General features: G+C 40.4%; 1 protein-coding gene across 1 annotated transcript; it reads left to right on the top strand.

Moving 5' to 3' along the window:
• Nucleotides 1-553: 553 nt before the first annotated feature.
• On the top strand, nt 554-26941 carry MAL2 (mal, T cell differentiation protein 2). Its single transcript, XM_045561005.1, has 4 exons — nt 554-780; nt 13773-13943; nt 21696-21851; nt 24734-26941. Exons 1-4 carry the CDS (start codon nt 649-651, stop codon nt 24803-24805), a joined length of 531 nt encoding a protein of 176 aa, XP_045416961.1. The 5' UTR covers nt 554-648; the 3' UTR covers nt 24806-26941.

The raw sequence follows: 26941 nt of genomic DNA, 5'->3' as shown, positions 1-26941 counted from the left end.
CGGGCACCCCCAGCGCGCAAAGCCTCGGCGACCTGCCCGGGACTACCGCCCACGGTGTCGGAGCTCACTCACCTGACTCGGTTGCTGCTCGGGTGGCGTTTTAAAAATGCCACTAGGGTCCCATTTAAAACATACACACCCCACTTTTTAGGTATGACTGGTGACCGTGATTTTCCCTTTTGAGTCACAGCGCCCAAGACTGTGTTCCTGTCAAATGAGGAGACAGGGCGAGGGCGGGCTGCGAGAGTTGGGGGGAAACGGTGGAGAGAACAGGTGGAAGCTAAGAAGGACACAAGGTGAAAATGAAGAGCAGAGCTGTGCGTGCGGCCCGGCCTTGGGGACGCGCCAGAGAGCGGGGGGCGAGGAGAGCCAAGCAGGAAGGGCCGGGCCGGCCAGGCGCTCTCACCTGCGCACGTGACCCGCGCGGACGCCGGGGCGGAGGCGCGCTCACCTGGGCCCACGTGACGGGGCGGGGCGTCGCCAGCCGGAGGCCCGCGTGGCCACGCCCCCTCCCGCGCGGCGCACCCGGACCCCGCAGACCCGGGCGGCGGCGGCGGCGGCGGCGGCGGGAACCCGGGAGGCGGAGGCGGGAGGCGGGAGGCGGGAGGCGGCGGCGGCGCGCGGAGACGCAGCAGCGGCAGCGGCAGCATGTCGGCCGGCGGAGCGGCAGTCCCGCCACCCCCGAACCCCGCCGTGTCCTTCCCGGGGCCCCGGGTGACCCTGCCTGCCGGCCCCGACTTCCTGCGGACCTACTCTGGCGCCTTCGTCTGCCTGGAGATTGTAAGTGGGGTGGCCTTGGCGAGGGTCGCGCCCGGGAGCGACGACCGGCAGCAGCATCCTTGTCCCCAGCTGTCTCCCTGTGCTCCCGCGGGCAGCCTCCCTCCCTTTGATCTGGCCTTTCTCTGCGCCCCTCCCGGGGTCGTCCCCATGCCTGGCGCAGCCGCCCGGGCCCTCTCGCCTGGCACCTGTTACGCTGGCACCTGCTCCCCAGCCGGTGACGGAAATGGCCCCGGAGAGCGAGCAGCAACTAGGCAGGGCCGGGGACTGGGGACTTTGATGGGAGAAGGGTGTCTGGGCTTGGAGCAGCTTTCAGAGACAGGACTTGGCCAGGGGCTGTGCTTGTCTAGAGCAATCCCGGACGCTCTCGGCCTCGCCTGTTGCTAACCTGCCATTTTGTTGGGTGGTGCAAAGGTGTAGCCGATGACTGGGTGACCAGGAGGCTGCCACACCGTGGAAAGCGGGGGTGGAAGGCACCAGGAAGAGGAGGAGGGCTGAAGACTTGAGCGTATTATTTTTCCCCATTCACCCTTGCCATCATTAATGCCCTTTGGATTGGGGAGAGGAGCTGGGCTCAGGAGGCAGGGCAGGGAGAAAGGTACGTGTGCTGTCCTTGGCAGATTCTAATCCAGTGGGCGTGAGAATGGTGGGGGAAAGGTGGCTGTCACCTTCCCTGCCTGCCTTTGCACCGCCTCCCTTCCTAGGATACCTTCACAACTCCAGACCTTCTCGGCACACTTTTTTGGGCCCAAGTAAAGGTGGGGTTACCTGGTCTGTCCTGCAACCTTTTTGGGCTAGTTACGAACTTTTTAAAAGAATTCTTGGAGTTGGAAGCTTTTGAAACTCACTGTGGATAAGGGGAAAATGGGCAAATATGAATTGAGCAACCTGAGGTTGCATCATGCTCTGTGAATGGCAAATAAAAAGTGAAATGCTAGAGAGTTAGTACTTCTGCAAGCTGGTTTTGTTTGCTTGGTTTGGGGTTTTCATCTCTCCCCTCACCCTGTCCTTTGAGTTTACATAACCTGGATTTGGGTCAGTTTGGTTTCACTTTTGTGCTTGTGGGGCTGGAACACCTTGTGAGCATTGGTTTTCTGCCCTATTATGCTCAGGTGGCCAAGCCACCCTAAGTTTAGCTCAGATTTGAATCTGAAAGAGGAAACGCAAGTGAGTTCCAGGCTATGACATCAGCAATCAGATCATGACTGCGAGGAGGTTGGTTTGAGTTCAAGCCTAGTTGAGAAGCATCTAAGTGCTTGGGATGAGGTGCAGACATCCATGTGGGAAGAGCAGAGAGAGGATGGCTTTGGGCCGGCTGCATTGCTGTGGGAGTGAGACTTGTTTAGAACAGGAAGATCTGGGAAGAAAGATTTCCTAGGTTCTGGGCTACTTTAGTTCCGTGTTCCCCAAGCTCCAGTGTTTTGCCTCCCTCTTTCGGAAGTTTTTACCATATCCATGTCTGCTTTCCACCTATAGTAGAATTTACAGACTGTTCACTTTCTAAACTTAATTACCTACCTTAACCGTATCTTAAGCACTAATATACATGACATTGCAGATTTGATATTCTGGTTATATTTTTCTAATATTTATTCAAATGCATATTCTTATACGTATGCATGTAAATACACATATGTATATATACATGGATTATATGCAAAGAAGACTTATTTATGTGCCACCAAATCAAATGCCATCTCAGAAACCACCTGTGGTCATGTCATACTTTTGGAAAACATGGCCTAATTCTGAGGGAAAAAAGTAGAAGGTGATTTATTAAATTTTCTCCTCCCCCTCACCCCATATCTCTTTTTTATCTTGCACAGTGGCTCGTTCTCAACTCTTGTTGTACTTAAAAACCTGGGCAGCTTTTAAAAATACTGTTGCCAGCCCAGACTAATTAAATCAGATTCTCTGGGGAATGCCCTGAGTCTGCTAGTTTATTTATTTATTTTTTTAAGATTCCCTAGATATTCTAATATACAGTAATAGCTGGGAACCACTGTAGAGAAGACATCATTTCTCTTGCAAATGTGAATTTTCTCTGTCTGCTAAAACTTCTATCACTCCTCATACTAGCAGGGATCCTAGACTCACAAAAGTGTCCAATCTGTTCCTCTTATTTCTTCATTTCCTCTGGCTTCTTACCCCCTGAAATTATATCTTAGACTTTTATCTAAGTTGAACAACATCACTACCAAAAGCATTTTAGTTTGCTTTTCACTTTCTGTGGTTGAACAGCTTGTTAGGTTTAAAATTTAGGTCTCTGCTATCTCTTTTATTTAAATATAAACCTCCATTAAATAAGACAAAGATGTTCCAATCAAATAGAAACAAGAGATCACATTGGAGTCAAACTATAGCTCCTTCATGGCTCTCATTCTTCTGGACTGTTCAGGGATATTGGAGTATATGCTTTAAGAGAGCAGGAGTCAAAGCTGCCTTGTTACCCCTGTATCTCAAATGCCCACCTTGAGTGGATCTATAGATGGGGGCTAATAAACATTTTTGAAGCACCTTCACACCTAGATTTCTCAATTTTTCCCTAATTTTCTGATTCCTTTAAGATGTTCAGTCTTCTTTGGCTCCTCTTCAGAAATTTCCCACCCTGTGAATTAAATGTAAGAAATCCCAGGTACAATCCTAAATGCTAAGTGATCTCTGTTCTGGGGACCTCTGGCAGTATTTCTAGATATCCCCAAACTCCTTCTTAGTTTTGACCTTCTATTCAAATCCATTTATCTTTAAGCTTTCTTCATTTATGTCCTGTTGCCTGCTGAAACTTAACATGTGAAAACTGTACCTGATGAAGATGTATCAATAGTTGACTAAGCTAATGTGCGACCATGATCTTGGAGTTCAATTCTCATACTAACCATTTAACTTTGCTTGAAGAATTCAATCCCACTCCCTCTTAATGGACTCCATTCACAATCTCACAGACATAGGGCGTCTGTTAGGGAGATAACACAAAAGATATAAATAGTGCCAGCCTACCAGCACCAGGTAAAACATTATAGCGCTGGCCTCATAGGTGGAGAATATTGCAACCTTACATGCATAGTGTGTTTTTTTGAGATAGGTGTGTTCCATTGATGGATACCTAAATTGTCAGCCCATTGGTTTTTGGTTTCAGCTATACTTACCAATGCATGCTTGCCACAAAGAGTTTAATACAAAGTTAGTATTGCAAAGTGAAGTCTTTTAGTTTAGAATGGAAAACATCACCTTTAAAAGTTCTCATTTTCAAAATCTCTCCATGTTTCCTGAGTGAAGATTTTCTAAGTCATTCATTGGGTGTTTATTGAATCCCTACTCTATGCAAGGCACTCTTTTGGGAATAATGTTTAGCCCCTTCCTCACTTGAAAGACCTTGTAACCTAATTGAAAGGATATGCACAAAAGTAACTACCTTTCAGGGAGAAAAAAGTATGGGAAGTGAACTACAGCTAAAGCATTTTTCAGATGGGTCTATCTATTTTTAAAAAATGATTTTGGAGCATCTGTACTATTGGGCTGAACAAGATATTTAGGGTCCCTGTCCTCAATGAGGATATTTGTAAAATACACAGAAAAAGATTGAATGTAACAGTATTAATCATGTAAAAGAATGAAGGTCATTATTGACTTCATTGTGTATTATTTTACAGTTTTAGTTTTTAGGAAACTGTATCCCCCAAGTTATTCACATTTCTCTCTTTCTCTTTTTGAGGCAGGGTCTCGCTCTATTACCTGGGCTGGAGTGCAGTGGTGTCATCATAGCTCACTGCAACCTCAAACTCCTGGGCTCACATTGATCCTCCTGCCTCAGCCTCCCAAGTAGTGGGGTCTATAGGCATATACTACCACACCTGGCTAATTTTTATATTTTTTGTAAAGATGAGGGTCTCACCATGTTACTCAGGCTGGTCTTGAACTCCTGACCTTAAGCAGTCCTCTTGTCTTGGCCTCCCAAAGTGCTGGGATTACAGGTGTGAACTGCTGTGCCCATCCCACATTTCTCTTTATGGGAGATATTATAGGACTCTTTTTCACATACTTCCAACCATAGTGTTTTGGCTGCCACAATACTTTTCATTTATTTAACTTATAATTAAGAATGTACTGTGCATCAGGCATTATTTTATGTCCTGGGAATAGAATAATTAACATAGTCCCTGCCCTTAAAAGAAATTACTGTTTGGCAGAACATAAAGTCAACAAAGAATTACAGTGCTATGTATAAAGTGCTAAGCAGGTTTATGAACAGTATTGTGGAAAAGCAGGGTAGAGTACATCTGCCTACTGGAGAGCCCAGGTCAGGCAGATTTAACGGGATGGTGACATTTGAGTTTAGCTTTAAATGATGAGCAGTAGTTCAATAGAAAGTGAGAAAGAGAATTCCAGGTAGAAACAAGGGCAAGTGCAAACCCCAGAGGCAAGAAAGACCACAGCATGAAGATTTTAACTGTTAGGTTTTTGACATGACACGTGGAAAGGTGGCAGAAGGAGGAAGAAAAAGAACAGATAGGGCTCAGGTTGTGGTTTACTGAGAAATATTAGGCCAAGGCATTCAATTTATTCTGTCTGTGCTAGGGAGCTGCTGAAGGACAGGAATAAACTTGATCAGAAATCTTTGAGCAATGAAGTTTGGTTGTAAAACAGAGAGACTGAAGGCAGGGAGATCAGTTAGGGGGCTTATTGTAATAGTTTAGATAAGGGATGATGAGACCCTGAACTAGGGCCAAGGAAAGAAGTATGGAAAAGAAGAGGGGGAGATTTGAGGTTTAAGAGGTCAACCATGTATGTAAAGTTTGGCATGCCCTGAAATGATGCTAGACTAAACTTAAATATAATATGTAACTCAGAGGAATTATGCCAGGAAAACAAATCAAAGGATGATGGTGAGGGAGGAGTTGTGGAGAAGGCAGGTGCAATCATGCAGATGAATCTATAGCAGGGACTTCGGGTTATTTTCAAAAGGTTTTGACTCTAGATTGACTGACACATATGTGTTCTGATGTATAAAGTTTTCTATTGTTTTGTTGCCTGGAAAATAAATTTTGATTGCAAAGGGACATTGTGTGCTTGCCGTGGGCAGAAGGGGCTGTCAGCAGTCATGTTTACCTCTCTAAATGAGTTTTAATCCTATAAGTAAGATTGTAAGATTTTTTCCTTTGCCTCTGGGTTAAAAAAGTCTCCATCCACATGAAAAGAACCTTTAAAGTTTCATAAGAGAAAACCAATATCCCTGCCAAAGATTATTGTCGGTAATCGTTTGCCCTGACTGGCAGCCCTATTAAAAAATATGAACTACTGAAATATGGAAAACTTTAAACCAAGTTGCTGAAAAGATTCACCTTGAGCTCCAAAGGAAAAGTCAAGGGGAAGAGATTTGTTTTGTAGAGCCCAAGAAGCGTTGTACCTGGTGGCAGGAACTGTGGGCATGGCGTATTGGAATTGATATGGCTGAATAGAAGGGACCCGGTTGGTGTGCCTGACACAGTGCACATGTAGTACTTAGCAAACACTGTTCGATTGTTCTGTTCTGCTAACTTAGTGGTGTGTGAAAATAGTCTGAAGGAACAGGCTGGAGTGGAGAAAGGGAGCTTTCGGGTAGATGCCCTCTTAAGTCTTACCCGACTCTTAAAAGGCCGTAATTCTCCTCCAGGTATCTACAGTTTTACCTGAATTTCCTAAGTGTCCTAGTTTATATGAGAGGGCCATGTCCTTTTGTAGATACCATATATGAATATGACACTCCTAACTTTTGTATAATGGCTTTCAGAAGGAGAGAGGTAAAAAGAAAGAAAAGAGGCAGTGATTTGTGTGCATCTTGCCAGTGTCAGGGCGTTGGCATGCAAGAACATTTTTAACCTATGTGATAACTAGTTACCTACTAACATGAAAAGAGGATTTTCAAAATCAAGGGGAATTATAAACAAGAATAAAAAGGGGCCAGAACATATTTCTCCTCTATTATATGTACTTTCCATTTTAGGGTTAGCGTTTTAGTTCTATTTAAATGACTGAAAGGGAAGTTTGGGTCAGATGAGGAGGAAGAAATTATAACTCTTTACAGTACTTGCAAACATATTTTTTAAAGCTTTTAAATGTAAAACTAAAAAGCAAAACTTCTTTTGCAATTAGTATATTTTATTCATAAGATATATATATATATATGTGTGTGTGTCATTTCTTGAGTTAATTCCCAGAATTTGTTTTATTTTTCTTTCCCTAATTAAAATAAAATAAAAACCTTGCTGACCTATACCTTTAATTCAGGCCTGTACCAGGGCTAGTCCAGGACCAGTTTAGATGAAAGTCAGCATGTTCAGAGGACAAATGGGGACTGATGGAGGGGAGTAGCAGGCAGTGGGGAAGGCACAAGATTTACCCTGCTCAAATGTTCCAGTGGCAGTTGCAGTAAGAACAGGTCATCTGGGCAAACTTAGGGCTCAAAGAAGATTAAAGATTGGGTGTCATGAACTAGACTAGCAAGAGGTGCCAACTTTCCTATTACTTTCCATCTCGGCCTCCTGAGATCTTGTACTAGGTGGTGGGTGTTGCCAATAATAACTTGAAAATTGAGAAGTACATGTTCCTGCTTCACTAGTCTTCATCCTATTTTTGAACACCCACCACATACCAGGGAATGAACTGGGCCCCACACAGCAGTGTGTTCCTAGCATCTCAAGCTGCACTTGCGTAGCATTGTCTTCTGGAACCATTCATGACACATGCTGATTGTTTTTCATTCATTTCAAGGAGGACATGATTGAGGATTATAGATAGCACTGTCCTAGGTTTGGAGCATACAAAGATATCACAGGGCAATGTCACTGACGCTGATCTCACAGGCCAGTGGGTGAAACAGGCAAATGGATCCATGATTTCAATCAGTTGTTGTTAGTGCTAAGGAGGATGCACACATCAGTAATCACGGAAGCGCTGAGGGATGGCATCCAGCCAGGGAATCCTTTCTCAAAGATGTGGCCCTGGAGTTTAGTTACCCAGCAAAAATGTTACTGGCAGTAAGCTAGGCAGAAGCACGGACAAGTGTGGTCAGTTCTCTGTGTTCAGGGGATGAGGGCCAGAGGCTGGAGTGCAAAGAGAGGGTGGTAGGAAAAGGAGCATTGCAGGAGAAAAGGTGAGCTTGGGGAGGGAGGCAGCAGTGTGCTCTAGTAGTGTTACTATTGGCGTGTGGTTACATTGTGAATGAATTCACACTTGTGTGGGCTCCGTGTATATTCATCCATCAGTTATTATATTGAGTCTGCTGACTGAAGTATGTTTCCAGTTTTAAAAAAGAAATCTTTCAAAATATAAAGTATGTGTAAGAAGGAGCTAATTGTAGGTAATCTTTTCTCTAGACAATAAACTTCTGAACATATTAAACACTTATATAACCATGATGTTTCATGGGCAGGTACCCAATAAGTGAGCATCCACCAAAATAGGGGTTATCAAGTAGATAAGCTGTTCTGAACTTTAGGCGGGGGTGTGGCACAAACCCCTTTGTGATTCTGCTGAAATGTGTGGACTGTGTCCTCACAAAAATGCATATATACTCATCTACTCAATTTTATATGATTTTAGGGAATCATATGGAAAATGGATGGAAACTCTGCTCTAGAATGAACATTAAATTCAGAGAGAGGCAGAATAGTATAATGTTAAAATCGTGAACTCTGGAAGCCAATTGCCAGGTTCAAATTCCGGGTCTAACATTCATTAACTGTATAGCTTGGAACAAGTTATTAATGGATCTGGACCTCAATTAACTTATCTGTAAAGTGGAAATAATACTCATTGTCTCTCAGAGGTTGTGAGGATTAAACTGACACAAATAAAACCCTTAGAACAGTACTCGGAATGTAAGAGCTCAGTAAATGTTAGTTAATAGTTCTGTTATCACCATTAGCTTCAACCTCTTACTCAAACTAACTCTATAAGCCAGACTTTGATACAATTTTTTTTTTCATTTTTCCTCCAGGCCTGTTTATTGTTCATTCTCACAGCAATTGAGTGATGAAATGTCCAATACATAGATAATAGGAAATTAGAAAGAGGGGTAATATACAGAAAGTTCTAAATAATAAAATATTTTTCCTTAGGGATAGTCTTTATTTCTTCAGATGCACTTACCTTTCCCTGTTCTCGTTCCAAACATTAACCGAAAATAGGTTAGAATGAGAAATTAGCCTGTTCACCTAGTGGGTATACTAAGATGGAGCTGTCAAATTGATTTGAAAATTACTAGCTAAGATGTCAGAGGGCATTTTTTAAAGCAGGTTATTAGGAAATAAATGACATTTGAAAAGAAAAAGGGTATTTTCAAAAGGAATCCTTTGGGAACATGAGGTTCCACCATCCAAATAGGATACAAGTCGAGAAGTCTATAATCCATGCAGCGAGAATTGCAAGACTTGCTCCTTGCTCAACACCATGCTTTCCCGTAGGACTATGTATTTTTACCAGTCCACAGTTTCTAGTGAAAACATGTTTTAACTCCAGCTCTGAGGGTTCAATTTAGTGTGATTTGTGGATATGTCTGTGGTTTTCTTATGAGAGGGATTGAACAAAGGCATATACCTTCCTGGCCTGCAGAAGTCACACTAATGTAACAAATATATGTTAAACCACAAAGACAATCAGTTATTTTAGGAATGTGTAGCAGTTTAACAACTGCAACTCAGAACATATTTGAGTACGTGTAATGTGTGCCTGGTACAACCTAAGGTTGCGTCAAGAAGATGAGAAGTCCTGAGTCACAGGGAAGGCTGGTATCTACCTCTAAGAGGGTTTTACCTTCACATTGCCTGGAAGTAGGGTAGTCTTTTTGTTAGAGCCTGAGATTGGAGGTCATAGCCCTGACTTAGTTCCTTAAAATATTTCAATTTGAGGTGCATTTGGCAGTTTTATATATAATTATTTGACTTTTTAGGACACGAGAGAGCAATGGGAAGGCAGTGGCAGAGAACAGGTTAGAATGTGGAGTCAGATCCAAGATGAGAACACTACAGGTATAACATGGCATTTCGGATACCTTTCTTCCCTGTGTGCATACTCAGCAGTGGTTGCGGAAATGTATTTTCTATTCTCCCTCAAGATTGTAACCGGTTTTTTGCCCTGCTTTTCAATTGTAAAAACAGGGCACCTTCCAGAGTCATCTCTAATAAACAGGGATGCTTATAATTGCCTCTCTTACAAATACTGAGTTTATTAAAGCCCAGAATTAGATAAAGTGAATATACTGAACATTGGTAGTGTTATTAGATGCTCAATTTTTAAAGTTGGAGCCAGGTTGGGAAGCTCAAGAGAAAAGGTAGCTTTTGTCAAAAGGAAATCATGAAGAATGGAATAATAATTGTGCCAAGGCCAGAGTGACCCAGTCCATCACTGTTAACATGAGGAAGGTAGCTCTCAAGAGTGGGCTTAATTATGTTCCCTGGCCCATTCTCTCTCTTCCCAAGCCAGCCTAGATTGCACAGAGTCTCTGACCCAGGGATGTAGTGTAGGTGGGAGCGATGGGATGTAGCTGTCTGTGGGAGCAAGAGGGAGGAGATGTTCATACACCCCTTTTCTCTCCTTTGCATATCACACACACACCACAAATGAGGATCACTTTTCTTATAGCACTTAGTTTCTTTTCCAAGCCTTTGAGGTATTGGAAGGGCTGTAATTCTGAGTGCAAAACGAACAATCTATACTGTTTCACAGCATAACGTATCCTGTCAGAGCCTTGGTCTGTCTTGAAACTTACTTTAAGACCTGCCTCCCCTGCCTACCTTTCCCGATTCCTCCCATTTTATTTCTTCTCCCCTCTCCCAGCCTCTCAGAGCACACTATGCTGAGCTCTTTTTATAGCACTCACCACAATCTGCTCCTGAATCAGATTTAATGGTGTCTATTTCTTCCTTATTTAGAGCTCCTGGTGACAGAACCTTGCCTCTTTTGTTTTTTCTTGCGTGTTCTTCTGCAGTGCCTAGCAGTAGGTTTGGGCCTGGCCCGTTTGAGATCAAGTCTGGGTTTATTAAATGCTATATTTATTTCCAAAGAATCATATAGCCTTTGCTTTAGAGGAATGAATTTATCATAATCCCTAAATCGTATTATTATGCTTATCTACTTGGGTTTGCCTGCCCCTAATACAGGGGCCAATTGTTCTTTTTTATTTCTTGTATGTGTACATAGGTTCTCAGCAAATGACTGTTAAAAGATATTTAATAATGATATGCATTTCTTAAACTGTATTTAATGTAGGTTATTCATAGTGGGATAGTAAGGAAAGACTGCCATAAAGAAGAAACTGGGAAAAAGGGGAAAGATTGATTGACCCATTGAAGACATTCTTATCATCTTCAAGTATTTATTAAATAGTATGAAAAAGTAGATGATCTTTTACCAGGAAAAAGTTTATTTCATTTATAGTCACTGATAATTTGGTGATTAAAATTTTAATGTGCATTTGTAATGTTTAGATTTATTTCATAAAACTTTCTGGATCGATAGTTAATTTTTTATTTGAAATTAGGATTTGAAGTATACACCGCTATTATAAATTTATTAGACTGGTGCTTTAGTTATTATTGTTCAAGTTATCATTTATTATGCTTTCAAAAATAAAGTAATAACAAATTATATGACTGGGCCCTTTTGTGAAACTTGAATTAAAACTTGGGTTTTTAACATTCAGTGACTTATGCAATTTGGATACCTAGATACTTAAGATGTAAGATACAGATGATTATTTGTTTTTAATATTTGGAACTCAGACTGTTCTCATATGGGTACTAGATCTTTAAGCAAATATTTGAGAGCCTGTGTGTGTGTGTGTGTGTGTGTGTGTGTGTATGTGTGTGTGAGGGAGAGAGAGAGAGAGAGAGAGAGAGAGATTCCCACTTGCTTGAGATGTCTTCCGGGCAGGTGTATAACCTAGTTTTTGTGTTGCCAAGTCCAGCATGGTACCTGACCGAAAGGAAAGGATTACTATGTTGACTAGTAAATGGCTTGGCATGCCAAGACATATAAGGCAGTAGCTGCCAAGGTCTGGTAGTGCAGATGGACTGAAAACCCAGGGGATTCAATTACAATGTGTCTCATGGATGTAACAAATCCCTCATAAGGAGGTTGCCCAGAGGAGGGAGAGGTAACTGAGCATGGGGTGGAACTCAGGAAAATTTTTTTATATGCTGTGCTCAAGATTACATATGAGGGGGAGTTTGTCAAATACACATGGGGAGGGAATGATATTCTGGGCCAGCAAGTATCAGGCCAGTCAGATGTGAAAGATCTTTGTCTTGAACTGTGGGTAGTTTTTCCGCTATAATACAAAATGTTAGGGGCATAGTGGTGAGAGACAGGATGAAACAGACAAGTCAGAATACAAAAGGCCTGGAATGCCATGCAAAGCACGCATAGCCTTTATTGCTTTAGTGGTAGCATAGTGAAGACTGGTGGTGTTAGATTCGTAAAACTCGTTATCTTCAACACCTCCCCTCGTTTCTCCTCCTGTGTATTCTCACTCAATCCTAGTTACCCAAGCCAAAAATGTGGGTGTTTTCCTTATCTGTTCTTTTTCTGTCACGTCCCACATCTAACGAGTCACCAACATCATCATGTCTACTTCTGAATTTCCCTCTAACCCATTCCCTCCTGGCTGTCCTCAGTGCTCTGGTTCTGGTGTACACTTTGTTGGCACAACACTCTCCAGTGTGGCCCCCAGCCCTCCGTCTTTCCCCTCCAGTCGATTCTCACATGCTAGCCAGAAAGGAACTAAGCGCAAATCTTGATCATGTGAGTTTCTGCTCAGGATGAAGGTGGCCTTCCCATTACCCTTGGATGTAGTTCAGCTCCTGGTCTGACCTTCAGGACCCTTCACCTTCGTCTCCATGCAGCTCTCACTGTTCCCTACTTGGTGCATACTACTGTTACACAGGGCTCTGTTCCTCACCTGTGCTGGGCTCTCTCCCGCTAGGTCACCCCAAGACTCATCTCCCCCCTCCTAGAATCTCCTCCCCCCTTCTCCCCCCAGCCCTGTCCTTTGGAATGTTGCTTCTCTGAACTGTTTCCTGCCTTTTCAAATCTGGATTTATAGCCCTTGCTGTATAGACCTTCAGTTCCCAGTTGCCCAATTGTGATATTTAAGAAGCAGCATTTTAATCACTTGCTTAGTTGTCTCTTTCCTCTAATACACTGAGTTCTGTGCTAACAGAGACCAAGTGCGACTTGTTTACCATTTAATTCCCAACACCTGGCATAGTGCCTGACATGTAATAGGTATTTATTGACTATTAAATCCATGGATATCTAAAGTACTTATTCCCATGTCCAGCACATAGTAGATACTCAATAAATGAGAGTAGCTTTTGTTTACCATCATTTACAACAGCTGCAACTATTGTATAATGTATAGAACTGTATATTGCAATAATATAAAATGCATAAATAGGGAATGATAAAGACTGAAAAATGGCCATTGGATATGACAAATTAGAAAGGTATAGCTTTTGCTTTTTTTTTTTTTTTTTTTTTTACTAATAAGCTGTTTAAGAAGTAGTGAAAGCAGAAGCCGGTTGGTTTATAGGTTTATAATGGTGTGAAGAGCAACTATACAGGGAGGAAGTAGAGATCAAACAAGGATGAATTTGTAAAAATAGCTGACTAAAAAAGAAAATAATCAAAAGGGTGGTTGTTAGGCAGCAGGGTCAAAGGAAGGGAATGAGGGGATGTTGGGCGTGTCCAGGGGCTGAGGAGGAGAGTCCAACCTGAAGATGCAGGTGCAGAGTCAGATCAGACCTCCAAGGAAGAGGACTGGTCTTGCAGCCAAGGAAAGAAGGCATCTCACATAATTATAGACAAAAGAGGATGGGTGGGGTCACAGGAATGCGTGCAAGGGTCTGGGGAGGAAAATAAGGCAATAGCGAGGGTCATACAAGCATGTTTAATTCTGCTGCACAAAAGATATCTTTTAAGGAAACCTATTACTCTTGTCTTTTTTTTTTTTTTTCCAGCTGTTCGGAGGTCTCGTCTGGATTTTGGTTGCCTCCTCCAATGTTCCTCTACCTCTGCTACAAGGATGGGTCATGTTTGTGTCCGTGACAGCTTTTTTCTTTTCCCTTCTCTTCCTGGGTGTGTTTCTCTCTGGCATGGTGACCCAAATTAATGCCAACTGGAATTTCCTGGTAAGGGATTTTTATTTTAAGTCTATTGTAAGAAAACGTGAGAAATTTTTATCTCATTCTGTTCTGAAATGCGTGAGTCCCTGTTCTGTTTGGTGCCCCTAATGATAGAGAATAAGTCAGACCACAGGGGCTACTGCAATGTCTTGTGATTGCTTTGCTGGAAAACAGGGTTCCCATTTGTGAAATGCCCGTGTTGACAGAACTGAGAAATCACTCTGTTACTGCTTTATGGCATAGATGACTGTTACTCAAAAACTGTTACAGTTCATACAGCAAACTAATTGCATTGCAATTATTGAACAATTGAACAGATGCCTTTTAGGAGATGAATGTTGTCACACGTATCTTGAAATTTTTCATTGATTTCTGCTTCAGATATTTGAATATGTGTATCCTTTTGAAAAAACAAATCTTTATATATCCTGCTCTCAAAATACTTAGAAAGGGGCATGTTTTATATTTCTAATCAATCCCTGTCCTAAATTAACAAGAATTGGTAAGTTTTAAAAAATGAATTTGCAATAAGCACAATTTTTAAAATGATGACACCATTAAATCGGATCAACTTACTTTTCATTTTTCTGTGTGATATATGGAGCCTCTCTTTCATGCTTGTGGTCATTCACCCTCTGAGATTATTTTAGAATGGCCCAGGGGATCACAAGTTCCAATCTGTGATTGACAGTGTTTAGTGAAGTTCATGAAGAACCACCATTAGGTTCTGATCACACTTTGGTGTTTAGAAACTTAAACCATACCTTCAAATAGGCTTTTTATATATGTTCCTTTCAAGCATAGTAGTATTCATATTTTATTCAGCAGCTTTAAGGCAGATGTTAGAGGAAAATACCTGTTCTTGATTTGTTTATAGAGCATAAGAGGAACTGTAATCCCAAATGTTATCAACAGTGAAGTCTAGTGAATGTGGCTGTCCTTTAAGCCAGCCTAGGTACAAGTGGCCTGGCTTAGTATAAAGCTGGGAAGGAAGTGGTGTGCAGTGGTTACATCCTCACAGGCTTGCAGCTTAAGTCTTGTTTATTTAATATCTGCATAGCTTTGGGCAAAATAGTTAATCTCTCTAAATTTTAATTTCTTTTTCTATAAAATGGTAATAATACTACTTACCTCACCAGATGCTGTTAAAGAATAATGGAGATAATATATTATAAAGTGCTTAGTCTGGACTATAGTAAGGAATCAGTAATCATTGTAATTCCTGAAAAACACTGAGGCTTGCAGTTTGGAACTTTAAAAGTTCTTCTATTTTTTTAGGTTGCTAATACAGTGTGCTTCTCCACTTTTCCCTTAATTTCCCATTAATGATGAGAAAATATTTTTCAATATTTGGTCATGTGATGAAGATCAAAGATTCCTGTTTAGACCACAGATACTGAATTTCCTCCATCTAAATGCCTGGATTTCTCATAATAATTATGAATGAATCAGTTGATCCCTAATGTTGGTAAGGGCTACTGGGTTATTTCAGTATCAGGCTCACAGACGATATTAGGCCAATACCCCTACTGGAACTTCAGTGCTGGTTAATGTATAATCACTGCTCCAGTCTACTGCCTCTCCCCAATGCTGTGCCACCCACCACCCTGGCTCTTCCTCTGGGACCTTCCCGGATCTCCTAATAGCCCAACAACTGAAGGGTCAATACCTGGAAAGGTAGTGTCTCCAGGATCCTGTGGTGTCTAGCATTCTTTCTAATTAGTTGATGCACAGGCCTTACCAATGCTTGAATATTTTTTGGACATTATTCCTGGTCTTATTAAACATATCTATACCATCTTTTTTTTTTTGCTTTGCTTTTATTGAGTCTCACTTTTGGTATTGAGTACAATCATTAATATCTTTATTAATTTGTTTTTCTATATTTGCATTTCCCACCCATTTGTAGTATTATATCTGAAGTCCAGAAAATAAAATGTAAGAGTTTTTGTTGTTGTTTTAATTATATTATTACATAAAAGTGACAATTGAAATTGGAAAGACCTATCAGTCTGTTCCATAGGTCACCTGCAAAGATTATCCTGTGGTTTTTTGGCTGAGGTAATGTACTTTTACTGAGGAAAAAAATGATAATAGCAACACACCCCACATGGTACAGTGGTTGTCACTGTGCAGGATCCATCGTACAGTGAGTGTAATTTCAAAGAACCAGCTCTTGCCTTCAAAGAGTTCATTAAATGTTTCCCCCATTTAGAAAGGGTTCCTTTTTCTCTCTTCTTTTGTGGTTTTCTTCATTCTTAGTCATTTTTGATTTTATGATTTGCTTTTGATAGGTTTAGTAATATATCTTGTACACTCTCAGCCAGAAAAATTTTTGAGCCATGCATATCATGGAATTGTCACAGATGGTAACAATTTTTAATTGCCGCATTCCGAAACTGTTAGACATTATTTGCTCAAAAAATAATTGTTTTTCCCTGTGATAATAGTTTAATGCCACCTTCTACCATGCTTGAAGGAAGCAAGAATGCATTTCGATCAAAAATCTATTTTCTAGAAGTATTTTTTATCTATGATATTGACTGTAATATTTCTTATGGTTTTTATTGGTCATGAAATTAAAGTAATATTCATGGTAGGTAGCACCAGGATTTTTTCCTAAGCTTTCTAGCTTTGGTACATTCTTGCACACATCCGACACTTAGGAGGAATTATAATAAGACACCTGGGATGGCCAATTATAAATGTGAGTGTCACTCTCTAGTTGCTGGGAATATTTATTGAGTACCTGGTCCTATACTAGGCCCCAGAAATACAATGGTGAACAAGACAGTCCTAGTAGTAACTCTCAAAGAGTTTGTTGTAGTAAACAATGGGAGTAAAAAAAAAACACACACATACAATACACAGTTAATGCATTAATTAAAATAATGTTAATAGCCAAGAAGAGAAAGCTCAACAAGCCAAAACAACATTATGTATAATCTCACCTCCACTGGGTACCAGACTCTAAGACGGATTTAAAGTGCAAGAATTTGGGGTTTGGGTTTTGATTTTAATTTTGTTTTTTTGATGGAGAACAGAAGCAATAACACCTGTAAAAGATAATGAGGGATGAAGTTATATAAGTCTGAAAAGTCTCAGATTTTGATACAGATGGACAAAGTCTTAGCCAAAAAAAGCTCCAGAGCACAGCCTTCCCTTTGAGAGTTTTATGTTGGGCACAAGTGGCCAAGCACTAGTATCCTCATTGTGATGTCATGAGTTTTGGTACCTAGGGAGAATGTGGCTTTGGCTCAAACACTGTAGCACATCCCAAATCCACTGAATCTGGAGGCTGTCAGCTACCTGTACACCTCACAGCTGAGCATCAGGTTCGTTCTTGACGGAAAATGTGTGTGGCACACAATTATGGATGCTACAGTCTACTCCTTGCACCGTGCAGATTCATTTCTCCATCCATATTTGGGGAGTTGCTCCGCCAGTGTTCCAATTTGCCTCTCTTTCTGAAGAAAGACTTAGAGAGGTTAGAGAGATGAACGACAGCCCCTTTTGCTGGCGTTGGTCTCGGGGCCACAGTTGGTATTCATCAGTTCCCTCTTCCACTGACCATTTTACACTTGTCTTGCTCAGCTGTCGTGTCTACTGGTCTCACTGGTTTACCTGGTGGTGTATCCAGACCCTCATTCTTGAGGGAGTCAGAGCCCCTAGCAGCCACACCCATTTCAGGCCAGTGTTGCTGTACTTGTTTAGTCACATCTGGTGGAGAGAGTTCTAAGAGGTCCCCAAGTCAATCACCTGAGTTCTACGTATAATTCCTCTTGCCCTCTCCGTGGCACATATACTAGGTCCAGATGTGCTCACTGGCCTCCTGACCTCCAGCAGTCCTGCCTTCTCTCCATGATAAGGGTCCACTACCCTTGCCACGATGGTGACTCCTCTTCTTGCCTTTTGTTCCCTGGACACAGAGTCCAAAGGAGCTATAGCTTATTGTTCAGTGGGACCCTTACTGTCTCCTCTAGCAAGAGTCTGCCCTTTGGGGACCAGGACCTCTGACCATGCAGAGCCCAGAGTTGTTGGGACAGAAACCAGGTTATCAGGAGTGATGGTAAGTGGAGAAACTCCTGCTTCCACCCCCAGGTTCTCATTTTTCCAATGGGGACACACCACCATGTAGAAAACTCTTCTTTGGTCTGTCTGCTGCATCCTGAAGGATGAACACACATCCCCACAGACTAGTGCCTCCAAGCTGTGCCTCTAGCCAGCCATTCCTTGGTGCTGATGGGCCAGCAGCTTCCAGATGGTGCAGTACATGATGTGACCCATGACCTGCTCCCATTCCCACTCCTCCTCTGCTGAGAAGTCGATTCCTTGGTCAGAAGCTGTTGAGTGGTTGCCTGTAGATCAGGCCCTCTGTAAATCTCTGAATGTAGGTGGTGGCTGAGGCTCTGAGAAAAGGAGAAGCAAATCCATACCTTTGGGTATGAGAATGAACCATTATGGGTGTCTCTTTTCATGAGACTGAACCATTTTGCCTTCCAGGAAGGTAAGAGCTCCGTTTTCCTCAGCTTACTAGAGTAACTGATATGGCATTGTGTCTCCTTGAGCATAATGCCATATCAGGGGCTCAGATTTGGTCTCTGTTGCTGGCAGATGCAACATTCAGAGGAGGCAGTAGCTAGATCAGCTTTGGCAATTGGGAATCCATGCTGTGAGCCTTTCCATGGCTACCTACCCCCGACCATGGCCACTTTGTTTATGCACCCATAATGCCAGTAATGGGGTGGCCAATGACAAAGACTGACTAATGCCAACTGGCAGGGTCATTTTGTCTATGTGCCACCATCATGTGACAGAAGTTCCCCCTTCATGCCTAATCCTGAACCTCTTCCTTGTCTCTGAACCTTTAATCTTTTTTTCCCCACGTTCCTGACAAGCTCAGCATGCCATTCACTATTGACCATGAGTCTATGTATATTCTCACCTTGGGCCACTTTTCTTTCCAAACAAAGTGTGTGACATGCTGCACCACTCAGCCCCACCCATTAGGAAAATACTCCCTAACCACTGTCTTTCAAAACCACCCCCGAATGTGGCTATGCCACATAAATAATGCACCTGCTGTCCCTTTTCACCTGCAACCACATAGCGAGCCAGCTCTTCCATAAACAAACCCCAGGTTTTCTCCTTCTCCTTCAGCTTGATATAAGGGAACCCCTCCGCCATTTGGCCATAGGTGTGAGCCAGGGAAGGTGGGCAGTTCCACTCTGGTGGGTCACAGGGGAGCCTGGGCCACCCACTGGTGCAGCTGACTCATGCCATCCGGTCCTGCTCTTACCTGTCTCAGGTATTCCATTCCCTTCTTAAGAAGACTGCTGCTGCCCCACCTGACTTTGTGAGTTGGTGGCTTCCATGGAACCCAACTCATAAGCAATTCCGGATGTCTAGTCACTTAGTGTCTCAAGATGAAGTGTTTCTTCTCTACCAGGGCCCAGCTGTACACCAGGGGCTTCTTTTCAAAGACTTAATTCTCCACTGCAGGTTACATGCCAGGATCTAGAACTCTAGGGGCCTCATAGTGATTTTCACACAGGCATTGTCATAAATTCCACACTCTGTCTTTCCCCCCCTGCACCTTAGAGTGTATATGACCCCAAGGATCGCTGGATAGGATGACCCAAGCATATGGAGTTAGGAGTATAGGAAGTGTATTGAGTGGCAACACCTATGAAAGATAAAAGGGGAAGAAACAGGAGTAGACAGAAGAAGCCTTTAAACCACAGTTTAATTCAGGTGCTCCTGAAACAGAGGGAGGAAGCACAATTGGCAGGAATAGAAAGGGGGAGGGGAAGGTACAAGTAGTAATTGCTGTGGGAAGAGTCTTTCCAGGCAGAGACAATACAGTGTGTAGAGATTGTCATCCTAAAGCTATGAAGTACTTCCTAGGGACTGAAATGAGGCCAGAGTGGTTGACATTCAAGGATGCATGGGGTGGTAAAGAAGGCGAAGACCAGATCACGCCAAGAGCTGCAGGACATGTTGCTGAATTTTTTCCTTCCCTTTTAAGATAAGCAATTTCTGAGGATCCACTTCAGTAAGTTAAATGAGTACCTAGTGACATCAAACATATTTTTCTTAATTATTAATACTAATTAAGATCCAGCTTCCATTTAAGCCCTAAAAAGTAGTGACATTTGAGTTTGTATTTTGACCTTCATCAAGTAACATTTGTTAAACAACCACATGTATTTGGGTATCTCTCTTATAGATTAGACACATGGCCACTACGTAACACTTTTCCTAAAAACTACCGTATGATCCAGGAATTCTACTACTGGGTATCTGTCCAAAGGAAATGAAATTAGGAAGAGATACCTGCACTCCCATATTTATTGCAGCACTATTCACAATAGCCAAGATAGGGAATCAACCGAAGCGCGCATCAGTGAAGGAAGGGATAAAGAAAATACGGGTGTGTGTGTATAAAATACAATACTATCCTGCCTTTAAAAAGGAGGAAGTCCTGTCATTTGTAACAACATGGACATTATGCTAAGTAAAATAAGCCAGGCACAGAAAGACAAATACTGTGTGATCTCACTTGTATGTGGAATCTAAAAAAGTTGAACTCATAAGGGTAAACAGTTGAATGGTGGTTACCAGGAGATGGGGGAGAGAAACTGGGGAGATGTTGATCAAAGGATGCACAATTTCAGTTAGGAGGAATAAGTTCAAGAGATCTATTGTACAACATGGTCACTATAGTTAATAACAGTGTATGTATTCTTAAGAATAGATTTTAAGTACTCTCGTCACAAAAAAATATATGAGGTAATACATATGTTAATTAGCTCCATTCATCCATTCCATAATATATACATATTTCAAAACATCATGTAGATGATAAATATATATAATTTTTGTCAACTGAAATAATTTAAAAAAAAAGAAAATGGACTTTAGAACCAGATAGACTATGTGGTCTTGAGTTCTCCCTCCAAAAGTTAATAGTTGCATGGCTTTGGAAAAGTCATTTAACTGAGAAGAAGAAATTCTCTGTAAAACGGAGATAATAAATGGTGCTTATAATAATGTACATAAAGTACTTGGTACATGGAGCTGTTAAAAATAAACAGCAGTGTGTTGATGGTATTTTAATTCAGGTATGACAATGTGAATTTTAACAGAATTCTGTTTCACATTAATGCCACCAACATACAAAATAACCTAATAAATAATTGAGTTCTTATACTTTTTGTAGAAGTTTTACTATTTGTTTTTAATGGAATATATGGATTTATGTTATTAAAGTGTATGATTTTATAATTATTTATCTTTCAGTTTATGGGATAATGATCTAATGATAAAAATAATTCCTGAAAAATAAAATAATTGTAAAGTATGTATGTGCATATATAACTATAACAAAATGATGTTATTTAAATGCCATTTTACATGAATTTTAAAGATGACATATATTATTCCTTTTTTGTATTATGTTAATTAATATTGATCTCTAGACATCTTAATCCAAACTGAAATTACATATTTTATTATAAAATCCAGTATATGGGAAGGTTTGCCACCGTGCCAATTAAGATGGGTTGGTTGATTTTCATTTGGATTCTAATAGCCTGGCATTGCTAAAGCAGCCAGAATAAATAGCCAATGTATTATAGTTAAGATCATTTCATTAAATGTTTTGATCTTGCTAAACCTAAACTTCATCATTTGAAATAAGGAACAGAAAAAAAATTATTATTTTTAATGATAGATGTTTCCTCTCTCCTCTTTCAGGACTTTGCCTACCATTTTACAGTGTTCGTCTTCTACTTTGGAGCCTTTTTACTGGAAGCAGCAACCACGTCCCTGCACAATCTGCAGTGCAATACAACCCTGACTGTGCAGCCGCTCCTGAGTGATAGCCAGTATAACATAAATGTAGCAGCCACAGTGAGTATTCAATGAGTGCAGTTCACCAGCACTTTCCCTCCATGGGCCAAGTCTCCAAGAAACTCCTCAGGCAACAGTAGTTCTCTTTAATAATAGCCATTAGCATTAAACATATAATAGCTATTTATTTGTACAATAATAACCCTATGAGCAAAGTGCCATTATCACTCCCAGTGTTGTGGATGATTAAACTGAAGCACAAAGAGGTTGATATTTATCTAAGATCATAGCAAATCAGTAGAACTGCTTGGCTTTGCACAGCATGTCTCTTTTGTTAAAAAAAAAAAAAAAAAGATTAATTGGGCTTTTTACTTCTTATAACTTTTAGACATGGTAAGGGAGATTTGTTCCCAGCTTTGCTCTTTGGTATTCAATACCTATTTGTAATTCACTTTAACTCAGTGAATATTTGCTGTGGGCCTGCCATGTATCCAGGCACTTTGCTGAGTGTTAGGGACGAGGGAAATAAGTTGCAGTTCCTGCCACTGAGGAAAGTGCAGGTGAGTGCAGAAGGCCAGTGTGCAGCCATTGCCGTAGACGGTATGCAGATTAAATGCATTCCACGGGGGACTTTTTTGAATGTTTTTATCCTCTTTAATTCTTATACTGGAGTGAATTTGTCATTTTGTATTGACATAGGTAATTTGAAGAAATTATATACATATATAGTTTTGTTTTTATAGATCATTTTTTAAGATGTCAGAAGTCAAAGTTATTTTCTGAGATGTCTTGATATTTGATGACAGTATGGAGCAAGTTAATGACCCTAATGTTTTACTGTTCTACCCAGATAACCCAATATACCCCATATAGTAGTCATTGAAACCTGTGTGGAGAAGCACTGTCCAGTAGAACTTTCTGCAGTGATAGGAGCGTTCTATATATGTGCTATTCAATATGGTGGCCACTGTCACATGTGGCTATTGAGCAATTGAAATGTAGCTAGTATGACTAAGGAACTGAATTTGTAGTGTCATTTAATTCTAATAAATTTAAATCCAAATAGCCTGATACAGCTAGTGGCTATCATATTGGACAACACAAGTCTAGAGTCTGGGTTTTAAAGAGTAGAAGATAGATGACTTCAAGACCTGTTATAAGTTTCCCAAGTCTCTGTGAGGATTTGTCAAAATTTATTGAATGCCTACAATGAATTAGACTGAAGATAGGATTGCAACAGAAAGGAGGCATGGTTCTAGCTTTGAAAGGCTTGTAGTTTGGATCAGTGATTTTAACACTTCCTTTTATAAGACATGAAACCATTTTACTTAATGAAATCTTACCTAAAATCCAATAAATGTAGAAGATAAAAGCCTATGTGCCTTAGATGAAGCAAGGGAAGGGGGCCTTGAATGGTGCCCATCCTCCTTTCATGAAGCCATCTCTACCCACCTCAGCATCCCTCAGGTACTTTCATAGAATCTTTGTGATCCAAGGATTACAGTTGGAAAACCACTGCTTTTATCAATTTTACAAAGCAAAATTCAGCAACTTGGAGTTGAATTTTTTTTCTATTAGTCATCAATTCCCATTGTATTTTCCTTAGTGTGTCTCACTTCCAGTCCCTTTTTTGCAGTGGTGCAGGCTGGATTCTCATTACCTCTCCTAGATCACTGAAGTAGCCTCAAATGGGTCTATGGACAGGCACCTTCAGATCCTGCTTTCACAAGAATAATAGGTTCTCAAGTACGTGATGATTGGCTGATGCCATTAATTTCTCACCAATATTCCTTTGCCCTAAAGGCCATAGTGTACTTCTGTTCTGGCCACCCTCTTCTGTGACTTTGTTTTTGTCATCCTTCCCTTCCTCTGCCTAAGTGAGGCTGCCTCAGTAAACCTCTACATGCTTCAGGTTCTGCATTGTGTCCCATTTCATGCAATCTAAGTAGATCTCTAGTTTCTGAGTTTTAATAGCACTAAAATGTATCAGCCATTCATTTGTGACGTTAGATTGCATCCTTCACTTTTCTTTCAGTGTACCTGAGAGAGAGGAAAATTCATTTTCACTAATAATAGATATCAAAAGTGATTGTTCTCATTCAGAGGACAGTGTCTAGGTTAGAAATGTACCAGAGAAACAACCAGCAGGAGGAGGGTGGGGAGAACAACAGAATGGTAATTAAACTGTGAAAATGTTCAATAGGTGAATCTGATATTCTTTCCCAGAGCTGTAGTTTCCTGGTTAAGAATCCCTGTACTAAGTGATAATGTTTTGTCATATTGAACTGCTGTTGCTTTGTCTTGTAGTTTTCTAAGGGTCATAAGCCCCAAAAGGGTGAGGACAATATCTGCTATTTGTTTATATGTACCAAATATAGCGATACACACATAGGTGGTGCTAAAGAAATCCACATTCAATGCTAAGGACAGTAATTCACAGCAGAGTGCAGGTTTAAGCATGAGGACTGTCTCCCAGACAAGAAAGAGCCAACCTGATAATTCATTTCCATGTGTTTTCTTTGTTGAGTTCTAAAGTCACTTTCCATTGTCACAGAAATGTTGTGATACAACCTCAGGTTCTGAGAGTTGCTGGCTTCCTTGCTTGTGAAAGCACTGTATGAATAGATACTTTATACTGAATTTTTAAATACTGTGCCTGGGGTTTCACAAATAATAAGTGACCCGGTATGTGAACAAATGTTCAACATAAGGCTTTCTACGGATGAGAAAATGACTACAGGCTAGAATCTTAAAGGAAAGGATAATATCATGAAAAAGTAAAACAGTAGTACAAATCATCAAAAAAGAGAGCAATATAAAATATTTTTGTAAGTGTTGAAGTATCTTTAGGTAGGTTGGTCAGTCTTTACATAGTTGTTCCATAGGATATTTTTTCTGAGTCAGTCTTATGAATCTGATGTGAATTTTTGTTTCTTTTTTAGATTTTTTCCTTTATGGCGACAGCTTGTTATGGTTGCAGTTTGGCTTTGGCTTTACGAAGATGGCGACCGTAGCACTCCTTAGAAACTAACAATTGTGTGTTAGTTCCATGTGTCTACTTTATATGTCTAATCAATTTGGATACCATTTTGTCCAGATGTAAAAACATTCCAAAAGAAATTTGTTTAGTATATAGAGAGAGACTCTTAAGTGCAAGTTGTGGTCTATTTCATGGATGAAATTTTAATTTTATTATAATGTTAAACAGAGAAATGGCCTTTAATTTCACATCTTTTCTTTCTGATTTTCTTTCTTTTTTGAAAATTTCTCTTATATCCATAAAATACAAAGATGATGTTTATTAAAAATTAGTATCCTTTTTGTTTGGTTACTGAGTCACGTGAACCTTAATTTTAATAGGTAACTAAAACTCCTTAAGAAACACACATTTCAAATAGACTTCTCGCTAAACTCTGTCTTTTAATATAAAACAGGGATTGGCATACTTTTTCTACAGTGGGCCAGAAAGTAGACATGTTAGGCTTTGTGGGCCTTACAGTCTCTGTTATAACTATTCACTTCTGCTGTTGTAGCATGAAAGCAGCTATAGACAATACATAAATGAAAGAGCGTGGCTGTGTTCTAATAAAACTTTATTTACAAAAACAGGGGAGGCTGGATTTAGCCCTTGGGCTACAGTTTGTCAACCTGTGTTATAAAACGTTAATTATTGAACTGATTGTGAAAAGGTTATAAACCTAATTAGACAAGCCACATAATCATTAGTCTCATGCAGTAACCACATTGCCTTTGTGCTCATGGTTAAATTTTTACCCTTGGAGGGGCACATAATTTCTCAAGCTAACTCAAACAGACTCCTGGGTATAAGAAAAAGTGATTTATGAAGTGAACTTTAGTTGCCTGATTAAACTAATGATCTCCTAACAACTGAGCAAGATTCTCACTTGAGAGTCCTTCAGTGGGATCCCCAGAGACCATCACTACTGGCACTGGTATCTACCCACTTTTGTCTTACTTTGGATTTATTTATGTTTCAGAATATAGTTGTTTGCCTTGTGCATGAATATATGAATATTTGTGTGTAGATATGTTAGACTTTCCAAATAGAACTCTCAGAAGAGTTAACTTTTTTCTTCTAATTATTTTGCATTACTCTGAATTAAATTTGAATAGAGTATTAAATATAAAGTTGTAGCTTCTTACATGTTTTGCTGATAGCCCAGACATCTATGTTATTTTTGCATTGTTGACAGATAGACAAAAATCAGTTTCAAAACAGTAGCCAGCACAAAAACTGTCTCTGGCTGAATAACACAGAAAAGTATTTTAACCCACCTATAGAGTCATGGAAAGGTGCAAAAATGGCTTGAATGGAAGAACAAGTTAGAGTTAGGCCATAGTGCCGACCGCTAGGGCTTTTGGATTGCTCCATTCTTTCAGCCCTTTACTTTATAGCTGAAGCATCCCCTAAAAGTGCCATGTGTAAGTTGGACTATTAGATTTCATGAAACATAGAACAACCATGACTGAGTAGCATGAATAAGGCTCAGTGATGAAATGCCATTTGTCTAGTAATCCCCTAGAAAGAGGAACCTTGTTAGAGCTTGGTTTTTGACAAAATTATAAACACAAAAGATGTGTTTCAATATGTGGCTTGAGGAAATCAGTCTATGACTTTATACTCTTTTCTATGATATCCAACCTCCTTGGTTTTTCTAGCTCCACACCACACACCTATGTCTGTATTATGAATTATATATTACAAAGTAATAAATGTGCCATAAGGATAGATAGTCCATTCTAGTTGGAATCGTTTAAAGTTAGTCTGCTAGAATTTAGTTGTGAGATTTTTTGTTTCCAAGGTATATCAGGCTTATGCTTGGTGGCATTAAATGATTTCTTAACATGCTTTGGTGGTACTTTTGTAAATGGATTGCTTCTAGATCATTAAGAACCAAGCCTAAGACTCACCTAACTGTGAACACTTAGATTTGTAGAAGAATCGCATTCTAGATTGGTGAGTGACGAAGCACTTGAACAAAAATTATGGCATTTAAGAATTTCTTTACATATCTTAGCTGTAAAAATGAGAATATGTTGCTTGGTTTTAAAATCTGGTATAACTCCACGATAAAAAGAAATTTATTTTATAAGTGTTATGACTCTAATAAAAAGTATTCATTTGATAA

This window comes from Lemur catta, chromosome 9 (assembly GCF_020740605.2).
Source record: "Lemur catta isolate mLemCat1 chromosome 9, mLemCat1.pri, whole genome shotgun sequence".
NCBI classification, from domain to species: Eukaryota; Metazoa; Chordata; class Mammalia; order Primates; family Lemuridae; genus Lemur; species Lemur catta.
This window is presented reverse-complemented; position numbering and strand designations above follow the sequence as displayed.